This window comes from Sapajus apella, unplaced genomic scaffold (genome assembly GCF_009761245.1).
Source record: "Sapajus apella isolate SASKATOON/1434 unplaced genomic scaffold, GSC_monkey_1.0 scaffold148, whole genome shotgun sequence".
Taxonomy (NCBI): Eukaryota; Metazoa; Chordata; class Mammalia; order Primates; family Cebidae; genus Sapajus; species Sapajus apella.
Window position 1 is genome coordinate 1,485,432 of NW_022437088.1, and position 14,268 is coordinate 1,499,699.

The 14,268-nt window shown below is 42.1% G+C and overlaps 1 protein-coding gene across 1 annotated transcript in view; it reads left to right on the forward strand.

Annotated features, from left to right (window-relative positions):
* The window catches only part of NUP210L (nucleoporin 210 like), a 159,425-nt gene that overhangs the window by 4,229 nt on the left and 140,928 nt on the right, over positions 1–14,268 (forward strand). The window contains exon 3 of the mRNA XM_032265104.1: positions 13,614–13,745. Coding sequence (XP_032120995.1) covers positions 13,614–13,745 — 132 coding nt within the window. The remainder of the gene's footprint in view (positions 1–13,613; positions 13,746–14,268) is intronic.

The window sequence follows — 14,268 nt, forward strand, 5'->3', positions numbered from 1 at the left end:
ATCCCAGATACTCTAGAGGCTGTGGCAGAAGAATTGCTTGAACTTGGGAGGCTGAGGCTGCAATGAGCCAAGATCTTGCCATTGCACTCTAGCCTGGGCGACAGAGCAAGACTCTGTCTCAAAAAAATAAAAAAATACATAAGTAAAATAAAAAAATAGCTTGGTGTGGTGGTGCACCCCTGTAGTCTCAGCTACTTGAGAGGCTCAGATGGGAGCCTCCCTCCTCAGGTTGGGGGATTGAGCCCAGAAGATCAAGGCTGCACTTAGCTATGATCACGCCATTGCACTCCAGTCTGGGTGATTAGAGCAAGACCCTGTCTCAAAAAAACAAAAAACAAAAAAACCCCCACCAAAACCACCCCCTGCAATATACACCCTAATTGTAGCACCCTATTATATGACTTTTTTTGTTTTTGGTATCTAGTACCTGGCGTGGTATCGGAGACCATGGAAACTCTAGTTATTTGAATCAGTGAAGGAATCAAACTCTAGTTATTTGAATCAGTGAAGGAACTAACTTAGGTGTAAAGGTCTGAGGTTAGTTTGAGTAAGGCAAAAGGCAGTACAAAAACTAGTACTTGTCAAAGTGTGGGCTATGCATGTGTATCAGCATCACCTGCATCAAACAGGAGCTTGTTAGATGTGTAAATTCTCAGGTTCCATCTTTTTTAAGTTCTGGGATACAGAACGTGCAGGTTTGTTACATAGGTATACATTTGCCATGGTGGTTTGCTGTACCTATCAACCCATCATCTAAGCTTTAAGCATCTTTTATCTTTTATATTGGAATCTCAAGGGTGAGCCTAGGGTTCTGTGTTTTAACAAGCTCTCCAGGAGATTCTCATACATACCAATACCAAAGTTTGAGAAGCACTAAACTAGTCTGTTTTAGTCTAGAGCAGCTCAAGAAATACTATTGTTTACAAAGCAGAACAGCAGTCTTTGTATTCCTGATTCTCTGGCACTTCATTGCCATATTGCCTAATGGCTGAAAATATCTCTATGGCTTCTAAATGTGTGGGGTTTTTTTTTTTTTTTCTTGTTTCAAGTTTTAATCAAAGCTTGTACATAAGATTACTTTATTCCTGCATCTTCTCAATTGTTTCTTCCTTGTATTTGCCCTTTTCCTTTCCTACTTGGCGAGATTTGGCTTTCGGTTCAAGGATCTTTTTGTGGTCTTTGTCAAGTTTTAGCCTAGTGATAACCACCTTGCTGGGGTGAATGCTTACGTGGACAATTGTGCCATTAGCCTTTTCCCGCTGTACCCGTTCAATGTAGATTACATATTTCTTCCTGTAAACCTGGACTACTTTGCCAATCTGCTGACCTTCATAGTGTCCTCGTACAAGCTGAACTTCATCATCCGTTCGGATGGGCATGGATCGCACATTGTACTTCTGTCTCAGTTCTTTGGAAAAAGGAGAGGACATAATATTCCTGCGAATGTGGGAAGGTGCATTGAAATGACTTTTGTGATTCTTGCTTCTATTGGAAGTCACAAAGGGATTGAACTTCATTTTGGCAGCTTCCGCTTAGGTGATGGCCGCAAAAAGGCATTTTTTTAAAAAGATAATTTAGTCTACAGTATTTTTGTTATTAAACGTTTTGATAACTAATTTATCTATAATAGTTTATTAAATAGAACTTAGGATGTTTGGTATACTGTATTTCATATAATTGAAGATGCCATCTATTATAAAGTGCACCATTACTTTATGTACCATTAAGAAAAAAAAACATTGCTGACTGGGCACAGTGGTTCACGACTGTAATCCCAGCAGTTGGGGAGGCCTAAGGCAGCGGAGGTCGGGAGTTCAAGACCAGCCTGACCAATATGGAGAAACCCCATCTCTACTTAAAAAATGCTAAATTAGCCAGGCGTGATGGCGCATGCCTGTAATCCCAGCTACTTGGGAGGCTCAGATAGGAGAATCACTTGAACCCAGGAGGCAGATGTTGCAGTAAGCTGAGATTGTGCCATGCACTCCAGCCTGGTGACAGATCGAGACTTCATTTCAAAAAGCAAAACAAAAAAAAAATAAGAAAGAAAAACATTGTAAACTAAACTATGCTTTTTTTCCACTTGAAATTTTTATATCTACTGAAAGAATTCTTTGATTCAGTTAGATGGTTATTATGTATAATTCTGGTGCCTAATAAAAATGAAAATCACTTTTTTTTTTGAGACAGAGTTTCACTCTTGTTGCCCAGGCTGGAGTGTAATAGCGCAGTCTGAGCTCACCGCAACCTCTGCCTCCCGGGTTCAAGTGATTCTCCTGCCTTAGCCTCCTGAGTAGCTGGGACTACAGGCGTGTGCCACCATGCCTGGCTAATTTTGTATTTTTTAAAAAATTTATTATTATTTTTTTAAGATCGGGTTTCACCATGATGGCCAGGCTGGTCTTGAGCTTCTGACCTCAGGTGATCCACCCACCTCAGCCTCCCAAAGTGCTAGGATTACAGGCATGAGCCACTGCGCGCAGCCTAATTTTGTATTTTTTTTAGTAGAGAGGGGGTTTTTCCACGTTGATCAGGCTGGTCTTGAACTCCTGACCTCCGCCCGCCTCAGCCTCCCGAAGTGCTGGGATTGCAGGCATGAGCCACTGTGCCTGGCCGAAAATCACTTTTTGACTGGGAATCATCAGTGTCTGTGTTTATCCCCATAGCATTCTCCTCTGTGTCATCAAGAGTAAAGCTGTTGGCCAGGTGCAGTGGCTCACACCTGTAGTCCCAGCACTCTAGGAGGCTGAGGCAGGCAGATCACCTGAGGTCAAGAGTTTGAGACCAGCCTGCCCAACATGGTGAAACCTTGTTCTGCTAAAAATACAAAAAAATTAGCTGGGCATGGTGGTGTGTACACCTATAGTCCCAGCTACTCTGGAGGCTGAGGCAGGAGAATTGCTCGAACCTAGGAGGTGGAGGTTGCAGTGAGCCAAGATTGCGCCACTGCACTCCAGCCTGGGGACAGAGAAAGACTCCATGTAAAAAAAAAGTGGGTATTAGGCAGCATTTTCTTTTTTTAGAGACAGGATCTCGCTTTGTTGCACAGGTTGTAGTGCAATGGCATGATAGTAGCTGACTGCAGCCTGCCTGGCCTGTGCAACATAGAATCCATCTCTACAAAACAATAATAATAAAACAAAAGAATTTTAAAAACCACCTAAAACCTGCTCTTAAGTGGACTTTGCAATTAGATAGAACTAATCTGTTTTTGTTTCCAGCTTTGGAACATTTCCTAGTACATCTGAGTCATCACTTTTCCCCCCACTCCCTTTAACCTTTTGGTTCCTAGGGAATAAGAGTCCGCTACTATTGTTCACCAGATTTCTTTCCAACTACTAACACCTATTCTACAAATTTTGATACTGGCCTTCTTAATGTTCTCACATGTTCAGTCAATGACAATTATGTCTTAACTGCTGCCTGTCTGAGAGCACTTGTAAAATGTCATCAATTATAAGAAATTTCCCAATTGCAGAGATGTTAAAAGGTAAAAAATGAGTGTCTAAGAATCAGTGAAATATGGTATGAAATTCTCAGACATGAGAATCTTTGAAGACCATGTCATGCAAGGTAGCAACAAAGGATAGAGGAGGATACCAAAGTCAGAAAAAAAAAAAAAAAAAACTGGTCACATACACTATTTTAAAAATGTAATCATTTTTAATTATACAAATTCATTCTGATATAAAAAATTCACACAAGTAATAGGAATCATGTCAAATCTGGCTCACAGCTTAACTTCATCTGACTTGTGACCCATTTTTCAAAGTTAATTATCCTTAGATCAACTTTCCCATTTTACTATTAATACAGTTGTGTACATAGAAGAGATTCCCAGTGGTAAGAACCAGTCTTGGTGTCCTACTAGGAGCATCTGAATGGGAGCAAGTAATATGAAATGGGTGGGATTGGGCATTTGTGAAAGGGAAGTGCAGCTTGGTGCAGTGCTTATGCCTGTAATCCCAGCACTTTGGAAGACCAAGGTGGGCTGATCACGAGGTCAAGAGATGGAGACCATCCTGGCCAACATGGTGAAACCCCATCTTTACTAAAATTACAATAATTAGTTGGGTGTGGTGGCACGTGCTTGTAGTCCCAGCTACTCGGGAGGCCGAGGCGGAAGAGTTGCTTGAACCCGGGAGGTGCAGGTTGCAGTGAGCTGATATTGCGTGACTGCGCTCTAGCCTGGCGACAGAGCAAGACTCCATCTCTAAAAAAAAGGGAAGTTCATGCCTCAGAGAAATTGTTCATTAATTAATTGGACAAATATTTATCGAGTTGCCTACCATATGAGGCATATATAAAGGTAAAAAGATTTAAGCTTCTGATTGATATTTAAGTGCTTGTTACAGAATTTTGTTTATGATGGTTTTGGTGATAGTGTAGTAAAGAAAGTGGCTGTGACAGAGATGATGGATGGACTTGAGGTGAGAGACTTGAGATGGACAGTTCCATATGATAAGAGTACTAGTTTTCTTCCTCCCTCCTCCCTCTCTGTTTCTTCCCCTCCCTCCTGCCCTCTCTTCCTTCCTTCCTTCAGACAGGGTTTTGCCATGTTGCCCAGGTTGCTCTCTTGAACTCCTAAACTCAAGCAATTGCCAGCTTTGGCCTCCTAAAGTGCTGGGATTACAGGCATGAGCCACCACACCTGGCCCTTTCCCCTTCTTTCTTTCTTTACTTCCCTCCTTTGTTTTCTTCCTTCTTTCTTTTCTTTCTGAGATAGGATCATGCTGTGTTGCTAGGATGGAGTACAGTGGCTATTCACAGGTGCAATCATAATGCATTGCAGCCTGGAACTCCTCACCTCAAGGGATCTTCCTACCTTGCCTCCTGAGTAGCTGGGACTACAGGCAAGCACAATCGCCCTAGCCTAAATTTCTTTTTAATTTTTTTCTTTTTGACTAGGTGTTACTTCCACTTGGTAAAACAGTCAAAAAATATAAAAGGTTGTCTAGTGAAAAGTACATATTTCTTTAATCCTAGTTTTCTGGCTTTTTTTTTTTTTTGGAGACCAAGTCTCACTCTGTCGCCTAGGCTGGAGCGTACTGGCGTGATCTCAGCTCACTGCAACCTCCACCTTCCGGGTTCAAGCAATTCTCCTTCCTCAGCCTCCAGAGTAGCTGGCATTACAGGCACCCTCCACCACACCTGGCTGATTTTTGTATTTTTAGTAGAGTTGGGGTTTCATCGTGTTGTCCAAGCTGGTCTCAAACTCCCACCTCAGGTGATCCACCTGCTTTGGTCTCCCAAATTGCTGGGATTACAGGAGTGAGCCATTTTGCTCAGCCTTGGCTGACTGCAACCTCCACCCCTCAGGTTCAAGCGATTCTCCCACCTCAGCCTCCCAAGTAGCTGGGACTATAAGCATGCACCACCATGCCCCGCTAATTTTTTTATTTTTAGTAGAGACAGGGTTTTGCCATTTTGGCCAGGCTGGTCTCAAACTCCTGGCCTCAGGTGATGCACCCACCTTCGCCTCCCAAAATGCTGGGATTATAGGCGTGAGCCAGCCGTTAATCCTAATTTTCTAAGAAACAACCAGTTTTCTGTATCCCACCAGTGGTAGCTTATAAATATAGAAATACGCCTTTTAATAACGGGAAGTCTAGACTTTAACCTTAGGTAAAAGATAAGTAGAGGAGTTAGGAGAGAGCATAATTTTATTAAAAAAATTTTTTTTAATTGCCAGTATAGGACACCCCTTTTTTTTTTTTAAGACACAGTCTTGCTCTGTTGCCTAGGCTGGAATGCAGTGGTGTGATCTCAGCTCCTAGCACCCTCCTATTCTCTGGCTCAAGAGATCCTCCCACCTCAGCCTTCTGAGTAGCCAGAACTACAAGTGTATGCCTCTATGCCCCACTAAATTTTTTTTTTTTTTTGAGACAGAGTTTCACATTTCACTTTTGTTTCCTAGGCTGGAGTACAGTGGCTTGATCGGCTCACCCCAACCCCCACCTCCCGGGTTCAAACGATTCTCCTGCCCCAGCCTAACGAGTAACTGGGATTACAGGCATGCACCACTGTGCCTGGCTAATTTTGTGTTTTTAGTAGAGACAGGGTTTCTCCATGTTGGTCAGGCTGGTCTCGAACTCCCGACCTCGGGTGATCCGCCACCTTGGCCTTTCTAAGTGCTGGGATTACAGGCGTGAGCCACCATGCCCGGCCTTGCCCCCCTAAACTTTTGTATTTTTTGTAGAGGTGGGGTTTCGCCAGATTGCCCAGACTGGTCTCAAACTCTTGGACTCAAGCAATCCCCCCACCTTGGCCTCCCAAAGTGCTGGGATTACAGCCATGAGCCACCACATCTGGCCAAGAGCATTATTTTAGGTGAAAAAGCTCACAGGGTGGATGAAGAAAATGTTTGGACAGCTGAAGTATACCTGAAGTAATGTGGACTTGTAAATAAGAATATCTGTTATGTTATTTAATAAAATTGTATTCTCTTCACTTTAAAAGTTAAATGTTTGATATTTCTCCTAATCATTCCAAATTTACTTGTAAATTAATTATTTTTATTACATTTATTATTTATTTTATTTTTTGAGACAGGGTTTCACTCTGTCACTCAGGCTGGAGTGCAATGGCACAAACATGGCTCATTGCAGCCATGACCTCCTGGGCTTAAGTGATCCTCCTACTTCAGCCTCCTGAGTAGCTGGGACTATAGGGGGGTACCACCGGGCCTGGCTAGTTTTTATATTTTTTGTAGGGGCATGGTGGGGGGGCGCGGGCCTCACTATGTTGCTCAGGCTGATTTTGAACTCCTGGGCTCAAGCAATCCTCCTGTCTCAGCTTCCCAAAGCTTATAGGCATGAGCCATTGCACCAGGCAGTTTTTTTTTTTTTTTTTTTTTTTTTATGGTCATGGCCTTGTATTGAAAAGTTTTCTAGGCTGAGCACGATGGCTCGCACCTGTAATCCCAGCACTTTGGGAGGCCAAGGTGGGCAGATCACATGAAGCCAGGAGTTGGAGACCAGCCTGGCCACCATGGTGAAACCCCATGTCTACTGAAAATACAAAAATTATCTGGGCGTGGTGGCAGGCGCCTGTAATCCCGGCTACTTGGGAGGCTGAGGCAGGAGAGTTGCTTGAACCTGGGAGGCAGAGGTTGCGGTGAGCCGAGATGGCACCATCGCACTCCAGCCTGGGTGATGAGTGAAACTCCTTCTCAGAAAGAAAAAAAAAAAAGTTTTCTGCTGTTGAAGTAGTCAGATGAGTAAGCATTGTGTGCACAAGGCTTTTAATATTTTTATGTAAGGTCACAGCTGCTTCTGTTTGCCATTGCACTACACATTTCTCTGCTGAAAGGGGGGCTTTAATTTCTCATTTGACAAGTGGTAGATTATTCAGGGCCTGATTATGTAGTTACGCATTACCTAAGATCACCCCCCCTCCCTTCCTTCCTTCCTTTGCCATCCTGGAACACTTCCTTAGTGGTAATTCTACCAGCAGATCCTGTGAGGTTTCAACTTGTCTTGGGGTTTTTTTGTTCATAGACCCCATGTCTTTGTCTTTAAGTCTTTTAACTTGGAGTTCTGTTTGTCAGTTTAATGTTTATCAAGTAGAATGCTAACTTAATTTTAAAACTTTTTAATTTAAAAATGATTTTAGATTTACAAAAGAGATGTAAAGATAATACAGAAAGTTCCCATATTCCCTTTACCCAGTTTCCTCTAATGTTCCACTAATCTTCTCTAGGATTCAATTAAAGACACCACATTGCTAAACTAATTGTCATTTTTACTTTGTCTCTACCAATCTGTGAGTTTCTCAGTCATTTTTTTCTTTTGAGACAGAGTCTCTCTCTGTCATCCAGGCCGGAGTGCACTGGCACGATCTGGGCTCACTGCAGCCTTCACTTCTGGTTTCAAGTGATCCGCTCACCCCAGCCTCTCCAGTAGGTGGGACTGCAGGCACACGCCACCATGCCCAGCTAATTTTTGTAGAGATGCGGTGTCACTATGTCTGGCCTCTCAGTCACTTTTGATGCTTTTTTTTTTTTTTTTTTTTCCTGAGACAGAGTCTTGTTCTGTCACCCAGGCTGGAGTGCAATGGCACGATCTAGGCTCACTGCAACCTCCATCTTCCAGGTTCAAGCAGTTCTCCTGCCTCAGCCTCCCAAATAGCTGGAATTACAGGCACGGGCCACCATTACTGGCTACTTTTTTGTATTTTTAGTACAAATGGAGTTTCATAATATTGGCCAGGCTGGTCTCAAACTCCTGACCTAGTGATCCACCCACCTTGGCTTCCCAAAATGTTGGGATTACAGGCGTGAGCCACCATGCCCAGCCTTGACGATTTTAGAGTGTTGGGGCTGGGCGTGGTGGCTCACGCCTGTAATTCCAGCACTCAAGTAGGTTACTTGAGGTCAGAAATTCAAGACCAGCCTGGACAACATGGCAAAATTCCATCTCTACTCAAAATATAAAAATTAACCAGGTGTGGTGGTGCATGCCTGTAATTCCAGCTATTTTGGAAGCTGAGGCATGAGAATTGCTTGAACCCCAGAAGCAGAGGTTGCAGTGAGCTGGATTGCACTACTGCCCTGCAACAGAGAGAGACTCTATGTCAAAAAAAAACCAAAACAGTTGGGCCAAGGTCAGTAGCTCAGGAGGCCTGTAATCTCATCACTCTGAGAGGCTGAGGCAGGAGGAACACTTGAGCCCAGGAGTTCAAGACCAGCTTGGGCAACATTAGCAAGACCAAGTCTCTACCCCCCCAAAAAAAAAAAAAGAGAGAAAATTAGCCAGTGCTGGAGGATTGCTTGAGTCCAGGAGTGTGAGGCTGCAGTGAGCTATGATTGAACCGCTGCACTCCAGAGACCTTTTTTTTTTTTTTTTTGAGACAGTCTCACTCTGTCACCAGGCGCCAGGCTGGAGTGCAGTGGCGTGACCTTGGCTCACTGCAACCTCTGCCTCCCGGGTTCAAGCAATTCTCTTGCCTCAGACCCCCGAGTAGCTGGGACTACAGGTGTGTGCCACCATGCCCAGCTATTTTTTTTGTATTTTTACTAGAGACAGGGTTTCACCATGTTGACCAGGATGGTCTCGATCTCTTGACCCAGTGATCCGCCCGCCTCCGCCTCCCAAAGTGCTGGGATTACAGGTGTGAGCCACAGCGCATGGCCTTTTTTTTTTTTTTTTTTTTTTTTTTTTTTTTTTTAAAGAGTACTGGTCAGATGTTTTATAGAATGTTTCTTAATTTGGGTTTGTGTGATGTTTTCTCATGATTAGCCTGGGGTTACAGATTTTGAGGGGAAAAAAAAAACCACATAGAAATTGAAGAGCCCTTCCCATTGTGTTATTTTAGAGGGTTCTTGATATCAGCATGATTTATCACTGGTGATGTTAACCTTGACTACTTGGTTAAGGTGGTATCTGTCAGGTTTCTCCACTGTGAAGTTACCATTTTCCTCTTCACATATGCTATTTATTAAAAGTGATCATTAAGCCTAGCATACAATTCAAAGGAAGGGGAATTGGCCTGGGCAACAAAGTGAGACCCTGCCTCTACAAAAAATTAAAAATTAGCCAGGTGCAGTGGCATGCGCCTATAATCTCAACCACTCAGGAAGCTGAGGTAGGAGGATCCCTTGAGCCCAGGAGTTCAAGGCCGCAGTGAGCTATGATTGTGCCACCGCTCTCCAGCCTGGGTAACAGAGTGAGACCCTGTTTTTTAAAAAACGAAACAAAAATAAAGGAAAGAGAATTAACCTTTACCTCTTGGAAGGAGGAGTGCCAAAGAATTTGTGCACATGTATTAACCACTGCAATAACTAATAAGTATTTAAGGGAGATACTTTGATGTATCCTATTTCTCCTTGAAGTTTTACCCACTAATTTTAGTGTTTTTCCATGAATGTTAGTACTGTGATTTGTGTGTGTGTGTGTGTGTGTGTGTGTGTGTGTGTGTGTGTGTGTGTGTGTGTGTGTGTGATCTTCCTCTTGCAGTGGCATGGTCTCGGCTTACTGAAGCATTGACCACCCAGGCTCAAGTGATTCTTCCACCTCAGCGTCCCAAGTAGCTGGGACCACAGGTGTGCACCACACCTGGCTAGATTCTTTTTATTATTTGTAAAGATGAGGTCTCACTATGTTGCCTAGACTGATTTTGAACTCCTGGGCTCAAGCAATTTCCTTCATATCTTCTATGCTTATTAACTAATATTGCTCTGAAAGAAAGATGTCCTACATATTACAAATAACTTCTTCCCAGTTAATTTATTCAATTATTTACGTCAGTATGGTTTCATGGATATTTATTTAATTTGGGGACTATATTTCAATATGATCATAATTTATTCTGTTATTCCAGTTTTTCCAGCTTTGACCATTGGGGGTTCTTTCAGGTTGGTTCCTATGTCCTTTGGATTTGCCCTTATCTTTTATTTAATTTTTATGACTGGCTGATTGTACTTTTTAATTTTTTAGTTCTATCAGATGGGCCAGGGTCATCTTACTCAGCCATTTCTTCAAGGAGTCCTGGTTCTTTATATTAAAGAATTATATTTAGTGCCTGTAATGTCAGCAGTTTGGGAGGTTGAGGTAGGAGGATCACTTGAGGCCAGGTGTTCTAGACCAGGCTGGGTAACTTAGCGAGACTCTGTCTCAACAACAAGAATTATATTTGCAGCCGGGCGCAGTGGCCCATGCCTGTAATCCCAGTACTTTGGGAGGCCGAGTCAGGTGGATCACAAGGTCAGGAGTTTGAGACCAGCCTGACCAACATGGTAAAACCCCATCTCTATTAAGAAAACACAAAAATTAGCCGGTGTGGTGGTATGCACCTGTAATCTCAGCTCCTCAGGAAGCTGAGGCAGGAGATTTGCTTGAACCCAGGAGGTGGAGGTTACAGTGAGCCAAGATCATGCCACTGCACCCCACTCCAGTCTGGGCAACAGAGCAACACTCTGTCTTAAAAAAGAAAAAGAAAAAAGAATTACATTTACAAGCCAAGATCTGGGTGCCAGTGTCCTTGTTGCTACTGGTATATCCACTGCTTCTAGGCCCTCTTAGCAAACAGAACTAGGGAATATATGTATATATGCTAACTCATGTATACACATATATCTATACTTATTTCTATATCTGTCTGCATAGATATTAAAATAAACGTGATCTCATACTGATATCTTCAATTCTAATCTTGTACCTTTGTGTTTATTCTAGCCATCCCACCTTGCTTATTGTAACTTCTTTCTCTGACAGGGAGAAAACTGACTTTCATTATCAATGATGTATTTGTTCAATTCTATTGTCTATATAGTTTCAGGATGAGTAATTCAATTTTTAACATTTCTTGTGAAAGGAAGCATACCATTTTCTGAAATAAGCATATTTTAGTGCACCTTAGCCTTTGTTGAGGGGCATTTACTTGTATTATCTGATTAACATTCTCCTTTGATTTTTTTCAAAGTTTAATTTTTTTTTTTTTTTTTTTTTTGAGATGAAGTCTTGCTCTGTCACCCAGGCTAGAGTGCAGTGGTACCATCTTGGTTCACAGCAACCTCCACCTCACAGGTTCAAGTGATTCTCCTGCCTCAGCCTCCTGAATAGCTGGGACTATAGGTGTGCACCACCACCATGCCTGGCTAATCTTTGTATTTTTAGTAGAGACGGGGTTTCACCATGTTGGCCAGGCTGGTCTCAAACTCCTGATCTCAAGCAATCCTCCCACCTTGGCCTCCCAGTGCTGGGATTACAGATGTGAGTTGATATGCTCTGCCAATGTTTAATTTTTATTTATTTTTTTTTTTGGAGCAAAGGTAGTAACTTTGCTGACTCTGTCACCCAGGCTGGAGTGCAGTGGCACAATCTTGGCTCACTGCAACCTATGCCTCCCAGTTTCATACAATTCTCTTGCCTCAGCCTCCTGAGTAGCTGGGACTACAGGTATGCCCCATCACACCCAGCTACTTTTTGTGTTTTAGTAGAGACAGGGTTTCACCATGTTGGCCAGGTTGGTCTCTAACTTCTGACCTCAGGTGATCCACCTGTCTCAGCCTCCCAAAGTGCTGGGATTACAGGCGTGAGCCACTGCACCCGGCCTCTCCTTTGGTTTTAAAATTCCATGAAAGCACACCTATGGCTAGGGACAGAGTTTATCCCTGATGTTTACTGGTAATTTAGGGTCATTGAAAAGTGGTAGTAACTTTGATTTTTGGTTTTTGTGGATGAAGCTAAAACTAAAAATGTATAGTTACGATAGTAGAATGGAACAGCTATGTAGACAGTTCTCAAATACATGGCAAATGTGGTAAGAGAGAGTGTTACAATATCACAATTGTTTTGTATTACAAACGTAGTGATAATTTTTACCATTTTAAAAATACAGTGATACAAAACAATTTTTATTTCATTCTCATTTTATTCTGTACTGTTTCAATTAGTGTTTCTGAATTTCATTATGGGTATATTGACTAGAACTCTGGTGGGTACTCTAGCTAGATCTAATACAGTGGTTCCCACGCTTTGTAATCTCATGGCTCAGAAAAAAGAAAAAAAAAAAATGATGGGCCAGGCATAGTGGCTCACGCCTGTAATCCCAGCACTTTGTGAGGCTGAGGTGGGCAGATCACCTGAGGTCAGGAGTTCAAGACCAGCCTAGCCAACATGATGAAACCCCATCTCTTCTAAAAATACAAAAATTAGCTGGGCGTGGTGGTAGGCACCTATAATCCCAGCTGAGAGGAGAATCACTTGAATCTGGGAGGTGGAGGTTGTAGCGAACCAAGATCATGCTACTATACTCCAGCCTGGGCGACACAGTGAGACTCAGTCTCAAAAAAAAAAATTAAAGAAAAAGAGAAAGAGAGAAGTTTATTGATAGGACTGACTTATAGTTGCCACCATTTTACTTTCCTAAATATATACATTTAAAAAAATTTACTAGGGCCGGGCGCGGTGGCTCACGCCTGTAATCCCAGCACTTTGGGAGGCCGAGGTGGGTGGATCACGAGGTCAAGAGATCGAGACCATCCTGGTCAACATGGTGAAACCCCGTCTCTACTAAAAATACAAAAATTCAGCTGGGCATGGTGGCACATGCCTGTAATCCCAGCTACTCAGGAGGCTGAGGCAGGAGAATTGCCTGAACCCAGGAGGCGGAGGTTGCGGTGAGCCGAGATCGCGCCATTGCACTCCAGCCTGGGTAACAAGAGCAAAACTCCGTCTCAAAAAAAAAAAAAAAAATTTGCTAACACCATTATTTCATAAAAGATAATTTTTACCATTTAAAAAATAAGATGTATGAATAAATTATATTCCTTTAATATGACTATAACTTAATTTTATTATTCACTATTTTAAAATTTTTAGTTTTCAGGATCTGGAAGAATTTGGAGCAAAAGATTAAAATTTTTATTTTTCTCATTTTTCCATGGATGAGTAAAACATCATAGATCAGTGTTTTGGAATCACTGGTCTAGTGTCTGTTGTTTCAAAGAAAGACGCTTATATCTTGTTATTATGCTATTTTCTTCCATAGATAAAAGCAGCTGTCATAGTCTTTATTTTTCATGATCTTTAGAATACAGTTTTGAGTATTTGAGACATTTAATAGATTCATGACCTATTGAATTAAATACTCAGTTTTTGGGTTCATTGTAGTGACTGACCATGAGCTACGCTGTGATGTTAAGATTGATGTGATAAAGAGGATCGAAATTGTATCTCGGGCCCGGGAACTTTATGTAGATGATTCACCACTGGAACTGATGGTGAGGGCATTGGATGCTGAAGGTAAAGAACTTCAGAGGATACTACAATCAGGAGAAGGGCAATATGAAGAAAAGTGAAAAAAAAAAACAAAAAAAACTTCAGAGGATTCAACAAAATTAACTAAAATAAAGTAATAGTAATACACCTTTATGTTTAGCACATGGAAACAAAAACTTGAGTGATTAGAAATAATATCTATTCTCTCATTTGGAGCTAAATAATTCTGAGTGTAATTTAATGTATTAGCTACACACTTTCATAAAATATTACTGCTATTGTTATCTCAGAACTTTTCCTTTCTTTGGTTTTTTTGTTTTGTTTTGTTTGGTTTGGTTTTTTTTTGTTTTTCTGGTTTTTTTTTTTTTTGAGACAGAGTTTCACTCTTGTTGCCCAGGCTGGAGTGCAATGGCACCATCTGCCTCCTGGGTTCAAGCAGTTCTCCTGCCTCAGCTTCCAGAGTAGCTGGGATTACAGGACTGCACCACCACCCCTGGCTAATTTTGTATTTTTAGTAGAGACAGGGTTTCACCATGTTGGTCAAGAA